At 45.9% G+C, this 22,101-nt stretch overlaps 1 protein-coding gene across 1 annotated transcript; it reads left to right on the top strand.

Annotated features, from left to right (window-relative positions):
* The first annotated feature begins 18,676 nt into the window (after positions 1-18,676).
* On the top strand, positions 18,677-21,240 carry GPR12 (G protein-coupled receptor 12). The gene is made up of 2 exons (XM_048494431.1): positions 18,677-18,894; positions 19,689-21,240. The coding sequence occupies exon 2, from the start codon at positions 19,706-19,708 to the stop codon at positions 20,708-20,710; it is 1,005 nt and encodes a 334-aa protein (XP_048350388.1). The 5' UTR covers positions 18,677-18,894; positions 19,689-19,705; the 3' UTR covers positions 20,711-21,240.
* Positions 21,241-22,101: the final 861 nt, after the last annotated feature.

The following is a 22,101-nucleotide window of genomic DNA, read 5'->3' as shown; positions in this document are numbered from 1 at the left end:
TATCTGCGCGCTACTGTAGGCAAGTAGCGCGGGGTCTCTAACAGTCCTCTCACTACAGGCGTGACAACGCGAGTCAGCCTGACAGCTACGCACCAGCTGTCGCGCCCTCTCCAAAAGTGTAGCTGTTCTGTCATTCCTGGTGCTCTTCCAAACGGCGCCTTTTGATGACACGGGGAAGCCCAGGCGCACGCCAGAAATGACATAGGGGGGTCGTGGCAAGTAGGGAAACGCCCTCTGTTTTCCTTAGTGTTTTAATCTTACCCTAGTTCCAGCAACAGAAATAGACAACATTAGAAACTGAATCTCTTGGACAACGGACTAAGTGAGGTCAAGTAAGTGAGACCACTTCAGTTCCCCCACCTGTGCGCCTCTTACGATCTTAAAGTTAGACCCACCATGTCCCACTTTATACATGAAGGGATTAGATACTAAAAAAAGACCCTTCAGAAATCCAAAAAGCGTTGTAGGATCCAATCTATTTTTAACACAAAACAAGTTTGTTTTGAGAAATGTTCATCAGTCCTAATTTAGGTCACTTTATGGATGAGTGCAGTTTGCTGATTCAATTGCATAGTGTTATAGGTGAGAAAAATGAGGTTTTGGAGACTTTTAATGAAAAGGAACTCAAAGGAACTCAAAGGAACTCAAAAACACATTAAAACTTTGTTATAAAAATGAAAGAAATGTCTTAATCAGGTTCAGATGAATGATACATTCTACTCTCTGTTTAGTACTGTCTACTCTGCAAGTGTTTTGATGGGAGTTTTCCCAGATCTCAGTCCTTCCTTACATAGCAAAAATATTTTATTTAGATGTTCTAAGATAGCCAAAACTTCCACAGAAGTTTGAATAAAAAGCTATGTCAGTTACACCGGTTTGTCTTGACTTAGATCTGTCCACAAAAAGACACACAGTGGATTCTGATGATCCGAGATTCAAAATACAGCAGAATCAAAGCTTTGGAAAAATTCAAAGTTTGGCAACGTGTAAGAACTTCGATTCAGATTTTGGCATTTTGGATTTGAAGTTTACTGTAAAAATTGGCCTCATGGATATTTTGGAGGTCACTGGTCGTTTCCCCACTTACCATCTGCTGCGCGCTACTCTCCCCAAGTAGCACGGGGTCCCTCAGCACTCCCCACTCATAGGGTGCATGCCCAGCTGACATAACGCGAGGCCGCCTAACGCTAAGCCGCTCTCATAGCCCTCTCAGCAGCTGCGCCATTCCCTGGCACTCCCTCAAAACCCGGGCGCTGGGTGCGGTGGGAAGCCCGGGAGTGTGCCAATTCAAGAAATGACTCACGCTGAGAGTAGCGCGCAGCAAAGGGTGGTCGAGGTAAGTGGGAAACGACCTTTGTGAATTTTAGAACAGTTAAGTAGCAGAATATAAATTTCACCCCATTTTGGAAACTTGAGCTACAAGAACTCCAAAGTTATTTCAACTGTAATTCACCCAATCAAGAATAAAGCATTATTGTTTCTGTCATTTTAATCTCATCCTTCTTCCAAGGACTTCAGGGAGCCATATATAATTCCCAACTAGTATATATCTTCAGAACAACTATCTTAAAAATGCATTGTGGAATACACTGCCTCAGAGTGTGATGGAGTCTCCTTCTTTGGAGGTTTTTAAACAGAGGTTGGATGGCCACCTGTTGGAGTGCTCTGATGGTGTGTTCCTGCATAGCAAAAGGTTGAACTTGGTGGTCCTTGTGGTCTCTTCCAACTCTATGATTCTATGCATGGCCAAACAAGAGTGAGTTTTGTGGGGGAAGATGTGAATTCAGGCCTCTTGAGGCTCAGCAGTCAAATCACTACATTGCATTGACTGTCATAAACACCACAACCTTGACAATGGCTACTTCCTCACAGGAGAAGGAAACAGCACCACCACTGTGGAAGTAGTAAGGAGGAGGATGGAGGAGGATGGGGATAGCCTCCACACAGGGGTGGAGCAAGGGGGAATTTTGTGCACCCTGCGCCCTGCCACGCCCCCACCTGCCCTGCACCAGACTGCCCCGGAACACCCCTATCATGCAGAGGCACACACCCGGTGTGTTGCACACCCCCATCCCCTTGGTGCTACGCCACTGCGTCCACACACACACCCCCGTTCCTATGTCACGCTGCTGTTCTTCCCAACCCTCTCCATTGAAGATGCCAGCCACAGATGCACGCGAAATGTTAGGAACAAGATCCACCAGACCACGGCCACACAGCCCAGAAAGCCCACCAGAACCAGTTGAATCTGGCCATGAAAACCTTTGACAATGCAAAGGAGTTGGGGTTTTTTTGCTGCTTAAAGGGGAAATTCCTTGGAGTCAGACTTCGTGTAGGAGGGCAGTGGCTCAGTGATAGAGCAATCGCTTGGCATACAGAAGGTCCCAGGTTTGATTCCATGCGCCTCCAAAGTATCAACTAGAAGATGATGTAAACGACTCTGGAGAGCTGCTGGCAGGACTGACCTTGTTGGACTAATGGTCTGATTCAGCATGAGGAAAAAAAGTGGGATTATCCAGCTGGCCGCATGCGGCAAAATCCCCATGTGGTATGATAATGCTTGCCCATGTCTCCTTCCATAATGAGCCACTATATAGCCCATGTCACAAGCATTAGGTTCCCTGTAGCCATCAAACAAGCTGAAGAAAAATTGATCTGACTACAGCCATGATATAACACATCCTGTGCCACAGAAAAGTACCCTTCACTCATTACCATTTTCACATAAGTCAGAAATTACCTCCAATGTTCCCTTTAGAGTAATGCATGGAAGAGACAAATGAGGAAAATTAATATAGAAATACAAACCTATTCCCATATGCAAAACAGAGGAAGTCAAAATCAGTCAGAACGCCCATGTGGCCCATTAAAGATATCATTGGTGTTTTAACAGCATAGTTTGTATTAATTTTATTTCCCAGCTACAGTGATTCAGAGCACATGTCTTGTCTGTTCAGCTTCCATGTGGGTTGATCAGTCTAGGAAAGAACACTCTCACACAGAACTTGAACATTTTGTGATGTGTCTTCATTAAGGGGATGCTGCGCATCGCTTCGCAAAAGACAAATGGAGCAGACTTAAATTACCATCCTTCCAAAAGTGAAAACAGCATTGGAAAGCGAAAGTGAGAAAGAGGAAGCAAAACAGACCTGCAGTTTTCTTTCCTAAGTTTTGTCTAAAGAGAGGAAATAATAAATCCTCTGCAGAGAGATGTACAGTCTTTACCAGATTTAATTCATTCACTCATTCATCTTACTGGATTTGCATGCCGCCCTTCCTCTTGTAGGCTCAGGGCGGCTTCCACCAAATTGAGTATCTAATCTTAGAATGTACATCTCCATTTGGACGAGATTTAAACATTCAAGGAAAAGACGTGCAAATCACTCAAAATTCTTTTTACATCTGCTCTGGAAAGGAGTCTAGTAGAACATACATCTAAGCAGATCTTTCTATCCCCTGAAAAGTTTTTTGTTGGGACAGTGGGGTCCACGTGGAATTATAGCCATGTGGGGCAAGATCCTAAAGTGGCTGGGGCTGGAGTCTCCAATATGATACCCATGGCATCATGGCACCCTTCAACACCTTTTCTGATGCCCACCAAGTGTTTTTAGGAAGTGGGTGGGGCTACATAGGACTTTTGCCCAGCAAGGCTTCTTATTGACTATTGGAGATTTGATTGGCTGTGTGGATTTTTAAAAAATATATTGCTTTGGCAGCAGCTGTCACAACAGCATCTGCATTGTGTTACTGAAGTTTAGCTGTGACTCTGCCTCTTGTAGCAGCCAAGTGACTCTGCCTCTTGTAGCAGCCATTTTGTGAAAACCATTTTGTTGCTGCACCCACCAAGCTGTGTCAGAATTCCAAATGTGCCCACAGGATTACAAAAGCTGGGGACCTCTGGGATAGGAGAAAGGAAACGAAATGGTCCTTCCCATCCTTTCTACAAGTGGGAAATAACTGCAGTCCTTGCGTGAACAGATTGTTGAATCCAACCCAGAGTCCATTGGTGGAAAAGATCCATGCATCACTGAATCTAACTCAGAGCCCATGAGTGACAGACTCCAGGCAGGTTGCTCTAGGTCATCCTCCTGAGGTATAGGTTCCTCCTGATGCACAGAGTACTGGGACTCAAAAAGAGAGTCCTTGTAGGGAAGCTGGGGGTCCAGTAACACTGCTTCATCCTCCATCTCTTTCAGATTCAGGCTGTAGGTAGTCATGAGAGGTGACTGATGGAAAGTTTTGACGTAAATGAAGATCCCAGCAAAAGCTGGTAACTGTACATATGGTCCTAGTTTGGGTGTATCATTGGATGAAGCTGAAACAAGAAATGTCATCCTCTTCAGGTCACCAACCATTTTCCAGTACAACTGGCATGTTTATGATTGTTTACAAAGATTCACAAAGATAGTTTCTTACAAATACTTCCATCCGAACACATATGTTAGATACATTTTATACATAATGACGAATAGAACCAGCTTGACAGGGGATCAAAACAAATAAACCAGGTGCACAAACTGGTAAACAAGGCATGCGACCTCCCTTGAGTGTGAGGCTAGCCTAAAGTGTCTTGATGCCTTAGGCAAAATGAAATTCTGGTTCCCCTTTCACTTTAGCATCTCACTGTAGAAAGGTAACTGGTGAAACTGAGCAAGGACATGTATAGATCTGATTAATGCTTAATTGGACACCTGATGGAAACCTGATTTATGGGGCCTTGAGGTCCTCAAGGGAAGAAAAGTGGGACAGATATGTAGCAAATAATAAGTTAGCATTTAAATGTCTCACTTCATTAGCATCTAACCTTTACAACTTCGCCTGTTCCCTCAGCAGCTGTTGAAGGTCAGGAGGCGCTTGAGTGTGTTCCCTGTTATGCAGGGGAAATCAGTCAGACCACAAGCTGAGACTATACTGCTGTGTACAGCTTGCTGAAACTAGGACCCTTCTATGGAATTTTGCGTAATTTAATGTGTCATGTTAATACTTATGCTTTGCATTATTTATTGAATGACCCATCCATCGATTGCACTGATTCTCTTTGGCGTTATCTGTCATGAGTTCAATTGAAAAAAGGTGGACTATAAACTGTGTAAATAATTTTTTTAAAAAACCTATTTACCTTCACTTGCATTGGCAGTGTTTCTCTCCCTCTCCCCAAGACGTAGCACATGGCCCTTCAGTTCTGGTGTTCATCTGTGTTGCCATGTCAGCCGCTATGGTTGAGTTGACCCTTCCTGACTGAACAAACCCTCCCTCTCTTTGGTTCACCTCACCCACCCACTGCTCTCACTCAGTACAGCACAAGTGTAAAGACACACTGAGATCTGTCAGGGAGGAACTCGTGTGCTTCCACGTAAAAGGCACTTTCCTTCACATTTTGAGAGCTCTGGTACTTTACATGCTTGGAATATTGGGCAGCTCTGATTACGTAGCTTTGTGCATGCACATAACTCACAGAGGTGATTCTCAACTTTACACTTAGTAATCAACCCTGGGCACGCATCTACAAAATACGCAACTCCTCTCCTTCAAGTCTGAGATGTCCTTCTTCCATTTCAGAGACAATGAAAGATAAATCGATTCAGTGTTACATGCCTGCACTCTCAGGTGTACTGAAAGGTGTATTTATTTCACACTCCAGTAAAGGAAAAATTGGCCCTTTGAAAGTAAAAGAAGGGAAATATATTTGAGTTACAACATCCGTAGGCCAACGTTGCTTCCTATTTGTGTTCTCACCTGCCTTTCCTTGGGAAGTTATTTTGTTACATTTCTCTAATCGTTGAAATATTCTTGTGCCACAAATTTCCCTGCAGCTACTGAATGTACTTTGGCAGCTTTTGAACAGAGCTGAGACCAAGTCAGTGCCAAACCAAGCCAGCCAGCCAGCAGGGACAGAAAGCCTGATCCAGTGCCCAAAATGAGGAGCACTGTCTAATTTCATTACTACCTCACCCGTTAAATTTGAACACTTCTTCCTTCCTTAAGCTATCAGACGGTTAAAGAACGGTTAGTTAATTAAACATATAATCAAACAAGTAAATATGCATTTAGCGGCACATAACTGAACAGTAGCAGCATACTGCCACAAAACGGCAACCAGGGCTTGCCCCAGGTGCTATGCCCAGTCCTCGGCTGAACACATGTGCCCTCAGGGTACTCCTTTTCTGACCTTAATCCTGCCCCCAGTGTGTTGCTGGCCAGTGCCGCTTGGAGAAGAAAAAAAATGTGTGCGGGGGTTGGGGGGTGGCAACACGGCAGCAGCAGGGAAAGCTCGGCGACAAGAGGGTGAGGGAAGTACAGCCAAGGGTTGGCCATGGGGGAAGAGGAGGTGGGAGTCAAAATGTGCCCCCCAAATGACCCAGGCAAATGGCACCTGGGTGGTCTGCCCCCTCTTTCCCCTCCAGATATGCCAGTGCTGAACCGTAATTCTGAAGCAAAGTTATACCTAATTATTTCTCCTAACTGGGCCCAGAATCCCACACCTGACACACGTATGTCGATCTTAGCTCATAAAGATGGTTGGCAGAAGCAGAGGACATCATACCGATGCACACTGATTCTTCATACCGACCAATGGGAACTAAGGCAAGACCTCACAGTTATGCAGATATAATTGCATACAATCCACCATGCTGTACCAGCCAGCACTGATTCTGCACCAAACCTAATAGATCTGCAAGGGCTGCTCAACCATTTAAATAATTAAAAAATAGTTCTAGCTACTGAGCTTTGAATCTGGGGCAATCTCCACCCATTTCTATAGAAAGATAAGATGGCAACTGTACTTGCTAGGCTGTTGGAATATCAGATTAGAACAGGGATCTGCAACCCATGGCTCCGGAGCCGAATGCAGCTCTTTCAGCCTTATACTGCAGTTCCGCATGGCCTGAAGGTCTGAGGGTAGCATGCATGTGCAGAGGCGTAGCTGGGCCAGAGTGCCCAGCAGTGGGGAAGAAGGGCGAAAACATGAGAGTGAGTAACCAGCATATTCCACTGTTCTGTTTGGGTTGGGGTTTTTTTACCTGTTCTGTGTAAGCCCATCCCCAAGCTGATTGGCTGTAAGTGAGTAGTCACTAACATGGGCTGGCCTCTTATATAATAGGATTGCATTTGCATTGTGGTATTCCGGCTCCATTAGCGTTGACTCCCATATTGTATGATTCTATTTTCCTGTAGCCCCACCAACCTCTAGAAATTCAGGGGAAAAGTTTGATGGAATTGTATGCATGCAACCAGAGTTTTGGCAGGAGATTTTCCCAAAAGGATGACCATCAGTTGTATAGATTTCCAACAGCCTTCTCACATCAGGTGTGAAGGACAGTTTAATATTAGGAATATATTATCGTCCCCCTGACCAAAGTGCACAAGAGGATTCTGAGATGGAAAAAGAAATTAGAGAGGCCAACAAAAACAAAAATGTAGTGGTAATGGGTGATTTTAACTATCCCCATATAAACTGGAAAAATGCATGTTCAGGTCATAGTAAGGAGAGAGCATTCCTGGATATGCTAAATGACTGTGGCTTAGAGCAGATGGTTGTGGAACCAACCAGGGGAGAGGTGATCCTAGATCTAATTCTATGTGGGACCCAGGACCTGGTGCAGGAAGTCAGTGTTGTTGAGCCGATAGGGAACAGCGACCACAATGCTGTCAGATTCAGTATCTCAGCATGCGAACAAGTGGCAACTACTAATGTAGGTTACATTAAAAGCAGCTTCATAAAGAGGAAATCTCTCAAAGATTACTGAGAGGGGGATAGTAAAGAGGAGAGCTGAAAGGAGAGAAAATCAAGAGAGTCAAAACTGTCCAGGGATGCTTGGAGGATTATTTAAAAAACACCAGTAATGACAAAAAGCTCTAGCTGGAATGTGTTCCTACAGGGTTAGAAAAAAGGCAGCACCAGTAGTCCAAAAGAAAGCCACCATGGTTAACAAAGAGAGGTTGAGGGAAATTATCAGAGAAAAAGAAAATGTCTTTTAGAAAATGGGAAGTCCAGTTTGGCTGATTGAAGAAAGAATATGAGGAGAGAGGAACACAAAATGGTGCAAAAGAGAAGCAAGTTAGCTTGTAAGGGAGGAGGCAAAAAAAGGATTATGAGGGAACGCATGGCTGCAGAACATCAAGACCAGCAACAAACAGCGATTCTGCCAGTACATCCAAAAGCAGGAAAGCCAGCAAAGGGAAGCGGTAGGCCCGTTAGATGACAAAGGAACAAAGGGATTGTTAACAAGTAAAAGATGGCAGGGAGAAGTTGCAATGAGAAGCTGAAATGGAATTGCTTTGCATCTGTCAATTCTACGTTCCAGAAGAGGGAGGTGGTAGGAACATTCCTGCACCTGAACCAAAGCTTCTTAGGAGGCGAATCTGAGGGAAACTAGCAAAGATAGTGGTAGAGCTAAGTTAGGAAGAAGTTCTGGCAGCCATTGATAAATCTAAATGTGTTACCAAATCCCCTGGCCCCAGTCAGATTGCATTCACCCAAGAGTTCTTAAAGAGCTCAAGCATGAAATTGCTGAAATCTTCTCTCACTTTAATATGCAACTTATCCCTGAAATCAGGCTCCATCCCCGAAGACGCTGGAGAGATGGCCAATGTCACACCAATCTTTAAGAAAAGGATCTAGGGGGACCCGGGGAAATTACACAGGCCAGTCAGTTTGACATCTGTTCCACAGGTAAAATTAGTAGGAAATCTATCATTAAAGATCAAAAAATTATAAAAAACATGTAGAAAAGCAAGACCCTGCTGAGGAAAAGAGGTCAGTTATGGCTAAACTTTTTTTACAGAGGCAAATCCTGTCTTACAAACTTACTAGAGTTCCCTTAGCTTTGAGGGTGTAAAACAGGCATGTGAGACAGGGAATTGAACCGGATTGGACATTGGTCTCTACTTGGATTTCCAAAAAAGGCTTTTGACAAAGTTCCTCACCAGACCGAAATTTATGTTGAAAACTTCTCAGCAATGAAGAAGGGAATAAGAGGGGAAGTCCTCCTATGGGATTAAAAAACTGGTTGCAGAAACAGGAAACAAAGAGTGTAAGGTGTAAATGGGAAGTTCTCACCAATGGAGAGAGATGTCTGGAGTGAGAATTGTCCCCCAAGGATCCGTTTTTGGGACCAGTGCTTTCTTTTTTAACTTCATTCATAAATGACCTGGAAGTAGGGGTGGGTAAGCGTGAGTGGCCAAGTTTGCAGATGTCCTACCAAATTATGTAGGGTGGTGAGAACCACAAAGGATTTCGAAGAGCTGGCGGACCTGATAAATTGATGGGTGAGTGGAGGCTCTAGAAAATGTAAAATGCAAGTTCCAATGTAGCAAAATGTAAAGATGATGCACATAGGGGCAAAAAATCCAAACTTCACATACATCGCTACCACGGGGATCAGTGCTATCAGTCACAGAACCAGGTAGGAAAAGGGATTTAGAAGCGTCTTAGTTGATAGAATTCCATAGAATGTCAAGCTCTCAATGCATGGCAGCTGTGAAAAAAGGCAAACTCTATGCTGGGAATCATTAGAAAAAGGAATTGATAATAAAACTGCAAAGATTGTCATGCCCTTATATAAAGCAATGGTGCTTGACCGCGACTTCCAGGAGTACTATTAGTCCCAGTTCTGAGTCGCCGCGATCTCCAAAAAGGATATTGAGGAGATAGAGAAAGAGTGCAGAGAAAGGGCAACAAGGATGGGACGTTGAGAGGACTGGAGCACCTTCCCTATGAGGAGAGGCTGCATGCGTTTGGGAACTCCTCTTTAGTTTGGAGAGGAGGTGGCTGAGGGGATATGATTAGAAGTCTACAAAATTCATGCATGGTGTAGAAAATGTTGACAGCAGAGAAATTTTTCTCTCTTTCTCACAATACTAGAACCAGGGGGCATTCATTTGAAAATGCTGGGGGGAAGAATTCATTATTATTATATTATTATTATTATTATTATTATTTATTTAATTTTGTATACCTGCCCTTGAACTCCCCAGAAGAACTCCGGGCAGTAGGAACAACATTCCACTTCATCTTACATGCCAACAGTAGCGGCCAGACAACATATACAACACATTAGAGCTCCCATCCCATAAAAAATAGCTTAAAACTCATAAAACATGTGCCAAAAAACCATAATACATAATAAAAGGCGATCCGACCCCAATTTAAAACCTACCCCATGGGGGGGATGGCAGGGACCCCTCTAATATGAGGGGACAGTCCTGATATAACTGCCCCTAGGGAGGCAGGGCAGTAAGGCAATCTGGGCACCATGTCAGCAGCTATGGACACTCCAAAGGCTCCGGTGGAAACAACACAGTCTTACAGGCCCTCTGCGGAACTCACCCAGGTCCCGCAGGGTGTCCCAGGACAGCTGGAGGAAGGGTGTTCCACCAGGCCGGGCCAGTGCCGTAAAGAGTCCTGGCCATTCAGCGTGGGAGGCTACCAGCCGCATCATAGAGGGCGCCGGGAGGCCACCAGTAAGTTGAAAGCCTCTAGGTTTTCAGGAGTAGGAGGCAGAGGATTGGAAGGACTTTATATGGGATGATGCGGTCCCGAGAGAAAGTACGAAGAGGTCCCAGGCATGCACAAAGCCTTGCAAAGGTCAAAACCTACACCTTATGAAGATGATTCGAGACTTCAACTGGGAGCCAATGCAGCTGTCGCATCACAGGTGGCTGGATGTGTTCTTCTGAAGGCGCCTCCTGTGAGCAGAAGCGTGCTAAGGCGCATGTTGAGACCAGTTTTAACTTCCGAATCAAAGCGCAAGGCCAGAAGGTCATGTACAGCGAGTTACAATAGTCCAGCCTGGAGGTGACCGTTGCATGGATCCACAGTGGGCCAGATCCTGCGCCTGGGAGAGGAAGGGAGCCAACCGCCGGGCCTGGCGAAGATGGAAAAATGTCTGGTGATCGGGTTGTATATGGGCCACCTGGGTCTCCATTTGAGAGAGGCGAATCCGAGATTTGGTGGACCCCCAGACTGGCTCGAACAGAGGTCGGCGCCAATGAGACCCCCCTCCCACACCAGCAATGACTGGAAATCCTTAACCTCACCCTGCCCGGTCCTATGCCAGAAGGATCTCCATCGTCTTCGACATGGATTCAGTTACGCCAACCTGCTCTGCTGCAACCAACCAGCTACCGCATACTCAACCGAAACAATGCTGGAGACTACGCCGCAGGCGGCAAACCGCTCCCCCCTCCATCAACAGAATGAGCTGATTGTCATCAGCATGGCGATTGATGATAGATCAGCCCAAACTGGCTCCGCGCCAACTTCCCGAGCGCAAGTGGTCGCATATAGATTATTTAAGCATAATAAGCGGGGATAGCGAAGCATCTCCCGCGGGTACTTCGCAGACTGAAGCGGGCACCTCCGGGAGGCTTTCATCCCCGCACCACACTTTGCTGACTCTCGGTCCCGGAGAAGCGCAGGCCAATCCACTGAAGGACAGTGCCCACGTGCCCTCGGAAGCGGCCAGGCGGTGCGAGTCAAAGGTCGTGATCGACCATATCAAACGCCATTCGCGGTAAGATCTAACAAAACCAACTTAGCGCCCCGATCCGCCCCGGTTCGAAGCCGTTGCATCACGGAGGCGTGTCTGGCAGCTGATGGCGACTAAGAGCGCCGGTCTCCGATCCCTATGCGCCCAGCAACGGAAGCCGGACTGGGAAGGGGTCGAAAGCGATATCGTCATCCAGGAAACCCTGAAGGCTGCTCCAACACCACTCTCTTTCAATTACCTTCCCCAGAAGCGAAAGATTCGAGACGGGGCGGTAATGGTGTGGCCAGGGATCACCTGGATCTAAGTTCGCATTCGGTCTTTTCAAGAGTAGGCGGACCACTCAAGCCTCCTTCAACCCATCCGGAAAGACCCTTGCTTGCTCCAGTTGTGAGCCATTGATGATGTCGTTTCAACACGGTGGGGTCGTAGCGCCATCGCCCGAAGCAAGCTTTGCAAAGCCAGGAGGAGGCACGGGATCCAGAGGACAGGTAGTAGGAATGCTAACAGCAGCCGTGAGGCCACCATCAATGCAGCGACTTTGACCGAGCAGGGAGAACTACCGGGGCCAAACTTCCGGGCGAAGGCGGACAAGGGAGCCTCCAGTTCACTAATTGTAGCAGATAACGGGTATGGCGGGAAAAGGTCCGGCCCGGAAGCAACGTGAACTTTATCTGCGAAACAAAACTCAAGTGAATGCTCTCACAGCCAATAGCCAGCCCGTGTCGATGATTTGTAGACCCTTCCGATATGCAGGAGGGGAGGACTAATAAAAGGAAACACTTCTTCACGGCATAGCGTGTGATTGGTGTTTACGGAATAATAATATATAACGCTGCCACAGGAGGTGGTGATGGCCACCTAACGCTTTATAGCTTTAAAAGGGGCTTGGACAGATTTATGGAGGAGAAGTCGATTTATGGCTACCAATCTTGATCCTCTTTGATCTGAGATTGCAAATGCCTTAACAGACCAGGTGATCGGGAGCAACAGCCGCAGAAGGCCATTGCGTTCACATCCTACATGTGCGCTCCCAAAGGCACCTGGTGGGCCACTGCGAGTAGCAGAGAGCTGGACTAGATGGACTTTGGTCTGATCCAGCTGGCTTGTTCTTATGTTCTTATGTTCTTAATTAGCTTCACCACCATCTCAGCCACCAGTCCCTTTCCCTTTGAACTGTCTTGTCATATACAATCGCTATACAATCTTTCCAGGCAAATATTTGTATTTCGCTATACAATCTTTCCAGGATAATAATGTTGATTGCTCAACATTTGGCCATTAGCAAAAATTCCAGCAGTGCAGTCCCAAACACCCTGGATTCAATTCCATTGAATTTAATGGGCGTACATGGGTATAACTGTGTTTAGGACTCCAGCTGTGAAATTTACCTTGTAACATTTATTTTTAAAGATCATCTAGCATCGCAAACTAGTATCATAGACTAGTATCCTAAAAGAAGACCAGGTAGCTGAAAAGCAGTTTGGTGTAAAGCAAAGGTATTTCCAGTAATGTCCAAAGCAAAATTACACTCAATTTAGGATTGCACAGTATCTTACAGCAATGTAATCTATCAGTGATGGCGAACCTTTTCGAGACCGAGTGCCCAAATTGCAACCCAAAACCCACTTATTTATCGCAAAGTGCCAACACGGCAATTTAACCTGAATACTGAGGTTTTAGTTTAGAAAAAATGGTTGGCTCCAAGGCACAGGGTGCCAAAACTTCAGCGGTCCTCCAGATGTTAACCATGAACTACGAATTCCCTCAGCAGCCCTTGCCAGGTACTGGCCTATGCTCAAGTGTTAAGGAGGGACTGAGAGGGTAATGTAGTTCATGAACTATCCTGGAGGGCACGCAGATTGTGCACCCACTGCCCCCTCAAGAGCATGCATTACTCAGGAGTAAGCTTGGTGGTACTCAGTGGCTTTGCTTTGAAGCAACCGTGCAACTCTTTGAACATGTGAATCACGACCCTAGGAGGGTTTACTCAGAAGCAAGCCCCATCACCAGCAACTGAGCTTACTCTCAGGTAAAGGATCGAGCTTTAGTTCTTCCCATAAAAATCAGTAGGGTTTAACAGTGCTTCCCCCCCCCCATGACACACTCTGTGTGCACGTGCCCACAGAGAGGGCTCTGAGTGCCACCTCTGGCACCCGTGCCATAGATTCACCACCACTGTAATATATTGTGTATTGCAGCGTCAAATTAGAAGTGTTTGTATAACGGACTAGCAGGATGTCATCTTGCAATGTAAAAAAGTTATTTTTATCTTTCAACATCAAGACACATCTAGCTGTTACTTTCAGGGATGTGTGCGTATGTAGTTCCTCTTATTTTTGACATCGGATTGGTACAGCTCTGTTGTTTGTAGTTAGCAGCATATACAGAGAAAATTAAAAAGCAAGTCTCATGAGCTGTCTCATAACAGGTGTCACAAGTTTCCCTGGACTGCAAGGCATAAAATCCATGCTGTGTGTGTGTTTATAGAGCCTGATGCCTCACAGAAGAGATTTCCCAAGATGACAGTTTCCGATTGCTTTTTGTTCCACTGGGGAAGGAGCGCCACAGCTCAGTCCTTGCCAGAGAAGCGCGTCCTTTCCCTACATTTTAAATCCCCAGGCGGTGGCTTTCTCTATGCTCGGGCCTGCAAAACCGGTTTCCCTGATGGACTGTTTTTCTAGTCAAGCCCGGAACAAATGATGTTATAAAACAAGCTAGCATGGAACGCTGAGGTCAGGAACTGCCAAGGAGATAAAGGGCACTGAGCTTGCTGCTAAGTAATTTGATAAATTCTTGGCCCTTTCCCCCTCAAGGAGTAACAAACTAACCATTTTAAATAAAACCATAAAAGAATTTCACAGGGAATTGGTTGCAGCAGATATTTTTTAATGGAAGCATTTCCAGAACCCCGGCTTACTAAATGTATTAAGTTATACATGCAACCGGAACAAATACTACTTATGGTAAAGAAATTCCACTGGTGGCAATATTGGTTTTTAATTTAGATACATGGCACTGTTTCCACCGCTTGGCATCCAAGATTATAATACATTCAATTAATTATGATATCAGACTATATACCTAAGCATCAGGCAATTTGCAACCCACATTTTTGCTGCATTTATTTTAGCATTCTGTCTTCCCCAAGATTTCACAAACCAAGATTTCACAAACCTCCATTTTGCTCCCTTGTTTTTCAAACCCTACCCTTCTTCATTGAATTAATCCTTAATTCAATTAATGGTGTTTATACATTAGTGGTTCAGAGTATTTTTAATTGCCCATGGAAGCTTCCAATGAAAATAATACAATAAAACATCGAATAACAAAATCAGTAAGCAGCATAAACATCAAAGCAGCATAAAAAGCACAAAAGTAAATAAAAATATAAAACTAGAATAAAAGCATAAATTCACATACCAGTAAATGCTTTTCAGCTCTGTCTCTTCCATCATTTTCCCTGGGAACTTACCACTGATGCTCCTGAAAATTATTCTTTCTTTGGTGACATGGTTTTTTTTACAAGAAACTATAATATTATAGTATAGTGCATAATAAAAGGCAAAGTTAGTCCTCTGTGCAAAAGCTGGGTCATTACTAACCCGTAGGATGATGTAACACAGGGGTGGAGCAAGTGGAACTGTGCCCGGAGCACGCGTGTACCCTGCGCCCCTGTCACACCCCCATCCGCCACACCATGCCCCAGAATGCCCTGCCACGCCCTTGCCACGCCCCCACAGGGGTGCACGTCTTGTGCGTCACGCACCCCCGTCCCCTTGGCATTACGCCACTGATGTAACATCACAGCTTTTACTAGGCAGACCATATTTATGTGGTAGTTTGCCATTGCCTTCCCCACTCATCTACACTTTACCCCCAATAACCTGGGAAGTATAGTAGAACTCCAATACAATAGCATTATTTATTGTGTTGTATTGTATTGTATTGATGTGCTATATCTGTTCATTCCTGCTACTTCCCTGTTTTTCTTCAGCAAAAGAACTGGTGAGTATATATTACAGTGGCTACATAAGGATTTTCTCTGTCTTGGATTAATCTATAAAATACATATTTACACTTCTACTAGACTATGATCCAATATCATGGATATCCCTGTATTATAATTTAGAAGTGCTGGTTAATTTTTTAAAAGTACAGTTTTAAAGTACTAAAACTAGACTTTTGGTGAAAACAACTCTCTTTGCAAATTCTATTTTTTAAAAAAATTAAAAAACCCATACATTTTGACGTGGAATATTTGATACGAAGCTTATCAACAAAATAAAATGTAAAATATACTCAATGATTATTCAATATGCTTATTATGTATTTCCTAGTTTGTATCTTGCAGGGCTGCGCACAAAATGATCTTCCATTTTATCCTCACAACAACCCCTATGGAGACCAGCTTACACATGCGACAGATAACAGAATCCTGAGGTGTCTGAAGACATTTCATCACTTCAGACTGTAGGTGAGAAATGTCATTTTCAAATACTCCTCCATGTTCAAAATTTCCCCCAAAGTGAAAAACTAGCACAGCAAACTGGAGTTCTAGAGCAGCCTGTATCTTGATGTTTTAGTTCTCCACACAAACAAAGGCATGCATGTGTTACGTTTCAGATTCTGATGTTCAAGATTCTTGTGGGGGGGGGGGGTGTACCTAAATTCCACTTTCATAGTTACACAGGGCAGCTTTTAGTTGCATATCATCCTGCCCCACACAGCTCTGCTTAGCCCTTTATTAAAGAAGCTTTCTTTCCTTTCCCTTCCATGCCATGATGACATGTTATAGCCTGGCTTTGTAATGAATGGTCAAGTGAGGGTTTCAGGGCTGGGTGGTGTGTGTGTGTGTGGGGGGGGGGGGGCAAGTGACACAAGGTGAAAACAGGATGAGTGGGGGGTTCATGACAAGCTTGATAGACTTGGGTCCACTCCGTTTGCTGCTGCCGCATTGGCATGACATGTTTTTGTGCCCCTTGTACTAATGTAGCCCTAACTGAACTTTTTCAGTGAGCTTCAGTATCCAAATTTTGACCTATTGCTGTCACAGAATGAAACACATTTTTGACCCCACCAGCCATAGCAAATTTAGTCTCCCAATATGGTTTGTGAGAGAATCTGACAGCGGCAACTGCTTATACCATGTCATCTACACGTTATGTGCATGAGGACATTTTTTTATTCACGCCTTCTGTTTTTAGGAATTCATGCCACATGGGTGAACTGATAACTCCCCTGTGTCCAGAGGTTATCTCCATGAGTGCAGTTATAATGTGAGAATGCACCCTTCTAGTTGTTTTGTCAAAATAAAAGAAGGATTAGTTGGGAAGAGGAAGAGCTGGGACAGGTAGAACAAGACGAAGTGGCTGTTCCCAGTTCCCCAACCCTAAATAATGGACTGTAGATGCTGGAGGTGCACTTGGGGCAAAATCATTTTTATTCATCCCTCTGACTGCACATCCAAGATCTGGTGAGATCAGTTTAAATCTGTGATGAAGACACATCAATAAAAGTTTAATTGTAAAGTCAAATTGGTATGAGCATCCTCCATATAGATGATAACAGAGAATACCAGATGAGGGCTTTCTTTTTGTAATTATTCCATTTAACAACAAGAAGGAAGAGTTTGGATTTATACCCCCCCACTTTCTCTCCTGTAAGGAGGCTCAGAGGAGCTTACAATCTCCTTTCCCTTCCCCCCTCCCACAACAAATACCTTGTGAGGTTGGTGTGGCTGGGAGAGGTCCAAAGAACTGTGACTAGCCCAAGGCCACCCAGCTGGCATGTGTTGGAATGCACAAAATAATCTAGTTCACCAGATAAGCCTCCACAAGTGGCTAAGCAGGGAATCAAACATGTTTCTCCATATTAGAGTGCACCTGCTGTTAACCACTAAACCACACTGGCTCTCTACATCACTTGTACTGTATCAAAAGACACAATGACCTTGTACCAGTTGTCAGGAATGCTGCCATAATCAAATCTCCCATGTTTTTTTTCCCAAATACATTGGGCATATGGTTCATCATAGGTTGCAGTTATGGTAGTAGTTACAACAGACTGAAATCTGTTTCATATACCTGTTCTAATGACCAATCATCTGGACAGGTCACCCATCTAGCAACTGTATTACGAGGTATGCCTTCCACTGTATAGTCAAACCACCAGTCAAGTGACTTATTGACAAAAATAATAATTATTATTATTTATTCAATTTATTGTTAAGGGCTCGCTCTACCCGAGAGTGCCAACTACAATGTGGGCGATATTGTCGCTTTGCCCGCGAACCTTTTGTGAGTGACAGCATATCCAGCAGTCACATACATTACCAACTTGTACCAGGAGCTGGACAGGATCCTTACTATTACATTTGCCCAGATTTCAAGCAGGAGCCTGCTGCCGCCCCAAGGGAGCACCCCTCCTCCAAGATTGTACCACAGCCCAATGAAATCGCCTTTGTACCTTCTTTAAAAAGAAGGGAGGCAGGATGCTAATTTAGCATATTTTCTGGGCACAATAATTAGCACGCTTAAATAACTGGATATTATGTAAGCGCTCTTGCCCTGGTTTGGGGGGCCGCGGAACGCAGAGTTCAAGCGCGGTTCCAAATCTGCAAAATGAGGAGGGGGCTTTCCAAGCCTCCTGCTGTCGTCCTGTTTTGACCTTATCTCAGCCACCGCGAGGTCGGGGCGAGAGAAAGGTTTTCCGCACATGTCCCGATGCATCCCCCCACTTCTAGCTTTAATCCCAAGAAGAGGACTAAACACCGGCCAGGGCGCAGTGGAAAGGGAATTGGAGCAGGTGGGCGAGGGAAAGCGACGCCGCGATTAAAAAGGGGGAGAAGGAGCAATTCCAATTTCCAGGGCGAGGCGCGGGATCAGCAAGGGGCAGCGCGACGCCCCCCACTCTGCACCGATCGAAGCGGCGCCAAAGCTGCGGCCGCGCGTGCGCACTGGAGAGCAGCAGGTATTCCCTCGCCCTGGTAGCGCCTCAGAGGAGCGGTGGCGCCCGGTTGCCAACTCCTCCTCCTCCTCCCCTGCGCGCGCCGCTCACGCCAGCCCACCTTTCGTGCCAAGGCGGCTCACGTGGTCGCGAGAGCGGCGCGCTTCCTCCTCTCTCTCTCTGTGCGCGTGCTTGCGCGGTCTGCACCAAGCGGCGCCTCTGTGTGCACCCACCCGGTGCCGGTGCGGAGACGGCGGCTCGCTCGGCCGGGTCGGCGCTACCTGCGCTCCTTCTCTGCAGAAGCCCCAGCCCGGAGCTCGCGCTGGCGGCTGCTTCGCCTCGCTTGTGCCTGCGCTGGGCAAACCATGAGCGCGCAGGAGCCCGCCGCAGCCGCCCCTTGCCTGGCTGCATAGGAAGGAAGCGGGGACCTCCCTCCTCTTCCAGAGGAGACGCCAAGGTGACCAAACCTTCCTTCAGAGGGCTAGTCCCGCTGTCTGGCTGACTGTTGTGCTCGTCTCGGTGTCTCTGTCCGTCCATCCTTTCCATGCGTCTCTCTGGGGGAGGCTATGCCCAGCAACCGCCACCATCCCTCTGCATGACGCCCCCCTCCCGTTCACCTGCAACCCCTCTTCGCACACACCCCGCCGCCCCTCATTGCTGCCGATTTACTGCCACGGGGGTTGGAGGGGGGGGGGGGTGGAACGCCCTGCAGCATCCGTGTGCCCACCGTCTCTGGAGCCGGAGATGCTGCTAAGGGCGCGGGGGCTACCAGCCTTCCTCCTCCTAATCGGTGCAAGGCGCTCGCCACGGGTTGCTTGCAAGGCGAGGGGCTCGTTCATTGGAGAAGCGGAGAAATGGTGGATAAGAAAGACCCGCTTCTTCGAGCTCCGTTTGCAGACGATCTGGCAAACCTGGGTGGATGCCCATATTAAAACCCTTCAGAAAAAAAGTCTGCCAAACAATTCTGACTCTCCCCTAGTATTTTATTAGGCGCCACCCTCCCCAATCCGTGGCATTTCCTTTTTGTTTTGGTAAGCAGCAGGGAGGGGATTGTGGCCATCACCTCTCCCCCCCTTTTTTTTAAATAAAGAAGGAAGAGTTTTACATTGTGTTTGCCGGCATCGTTCTGTGCCGTGGTGTTTATGTAGTAAAATGCCTGCCGGTGTTATTTAGCTGTCTAAGGTATATTTGCATGCTGCTGAATAAATACTGAACCTCAACGTTTTTTTAAAAATTGTCTTTTTGTTGAAGAAGAACGAGGTTTAAATATGAACGAAGACCTGGAGGTTAATTTAACGTGGCTGCCTCGGGATCACTTAGAAGCCGGTTCGACAGAGAACGTTTCGGCCGCTGTCACCTCTCTGGTTCCTGTGGGTGACCCTGAGCCTGAGTTTATAGTAAACCCTTGGGACATTGTTCTGTGTACCTCCGGGACCCTGATCTCCTGTGAAAATGCTGTGGTGGTCCTTATTATCTTCCACAATCCTAGTCTTCGGGCCCCTATGTTCCTCCTGATAGGCAGCCTGGCCCTGGCAGACCTCTTAGCAGGGATCGGATTGATCTTCAATTTTATTCTCGCCTACTTCCTCCAGTCAGAAGTGACTAAGCTGGTCACGATGGGATTGATTGTCGCCTCTTTCTCCGCCTCGGTCTGCAGTTTGCTGGCCATCACTGTCGACCGGTACCTCTCGCTCTATTACGCTTTGACTTACAATTCCGAGAGGACCGTCACTTTCACCTACGTGATGCTCGTTTTGCTCTGGGGAGCTTCTATCTGTATCGGATTGCTGCCCATCATGGGCTGGAACTGCCTCCACGACGAATCCACCTGCAGCGTGATCAGGCCGCTCACTAAGAATAACGCGGCTGTCCTCTCGGTCTCTTTCTTGCTCATGTTCGCTCTCATGCTGCAGCTGTACATTCAGATCTGTAAGATTGTGATGCGCCATGCCCATCAGATAGCCTTACAGCACCATTTCTTGGCCACTTCCCACTACGTGACGACTCGAAAAGGAGTGTCCACTTTAGCCATTATCCTGGGGACCTTTGCTGCTTGCTGGATGCCTTTTACACTCTATTCTTTAATAGCTGACTATACTTATCCTTCTATATATACGTATGCTACCCTCCTGCCGGCCACATACAATTCTATCATCAACCCTGTGATATACGCTTTCCGGAATCAAGAAATACAAAAGGCCCTCTGGCTCATCTGTTGTGGCTGTATCCCTTCTAACCTTTCCGCGAGAGCGAGATCGCCCAGTGATGTTTGATAAAGTGATGGTGGGGAGGGGGCGTTGTTCGTTTAGGCTTTGTGTCGTGTGGCTTTGCTGCATTTCATTACATTGTACATAAATGCACACTCAGTCCACAGGAAGTATTGGGATCAAACGACATCACCTTAAGTTGTTCCTGGAAGCAAAGTGATCTTCTTGCCAACTTCTAAGCGTTGCTCAGGTTCTGTTGCTGTGCAGCTCGACCAGTTCCCCTCGATCCAACAGTTTGTTTCACAGGCTTTTCCATTCTTTCAATGAAGGGGGTAGAGCTCTGCACAGAAAATAGATCTACTTTCTCCATTTGGGTGAACAAGGAGTCCACTTGTGGTAGTGCTCTGGGTGTGACCTGGAGCATGTGTGGTGCTCTCAATCTGGGCAAAGTCTGCAACCCACAACCAGCTTTCTATAGTTCCATTGACATCAATAGGACTGTCTGAGAATAAATTAGTTGTGGATTACAGTCTGTGTCTGTTTTAGGATTATTTCTGATATTGTATTGTCAGAGGCTTTCACAGCTGGATTCAACAGGTTGTGGTGGGTTTTCCGGGCTGTGTGGCTGTGGTCTGATGGATCTTGTTCCTAACGTTTCGCCTGCATCTGTGGCTGGCATCTTCAGAAGTGTATCACAGACTTCCCTCTGTGATGCACCTCTGAAGATGCCAGCCACAGATGCAGGCGAAACGTTAGGAACAAGATCCACCAGACCACAGCCACACAGCCCGGAAAACTCACCACAACCATTTCTGATATTATTTTTTAAAGAGATGTATAACTGTTTCCGATGAGTTGCATGTGTGGTTCTTAAGACGTGTTGCTGTGATCTAGAGATGCTCGTACGCAATATGGCCTTGTGCTTAAGGAGACATTAGACTGGAATGTACTTCATTGTTTGCCTTGCAAGACAGATGAAAATGCATGGTGTATTGAACGGCTTGTTTCTGGGTATACATTGCAAAGGAGATGTGCATTCAGATGTCTGTTTGCATATGTTCCCTGTGCATGGTACCTGATCCTACAAGGAAAGCCATGTGTAGAAGTTTGTTTAAAATGTAACTTCAGAAGTGACCTCTGTTTTCCCATTGCTTCGCTGAACAAGCAAAAACTTAGCCTTTTTACAAATTGTTTACATAATTTAGATTAATTATGCTGCATTTTTTTTCCTTTTTGGTCTTGGAAAAGCACCAGAGTTCCTGTTCATTTGAGCCAGGTTGTAAATTGAATAGGAATTTTTAACAACCCAGTTAGCAGCAGCTAATGTGCAATAAATCAGATATATATTTTTTTCAGGAATAAGCTCAGAACATTCAGTTTTTCAGATAAAATCTTTCAGGCAGCCTTGCCGTGAGTTAGCCTCTCACCCACACACTTCAAGTGAATAACAGTTCCTT

This window comes from Sphaerodactylus townsendi, linkage group LG04 (genome assembly GCF_021028975.2).
Source record: "Sphaerodactylus townsendi isolate TG3544 linkage group LG04, MPM_Stown_v2.3, whole genome shotgun sequence".
In the NCBI taxonomy this organism is placed as follows: Eukaryota; Metazoa; Chordata; class Lepidosauria; order Squamata; family Sphaerodactylidae; genus Sphaerodactylus; species Sphaerodactylus townsendi.
This window is presented reverse-complemented; position numbering and strand designations above follow the sequence as displayed.

What these genes read in the sequence shown, in the direction of transcription:
- GPR12 (XM_048494431.1), top strand. Translation starts at nt 19,706, where the DNA reads ATGAACGAAGACCTGGAGGTTAATTTAACGTGGCTGCCTCGGGATCAC.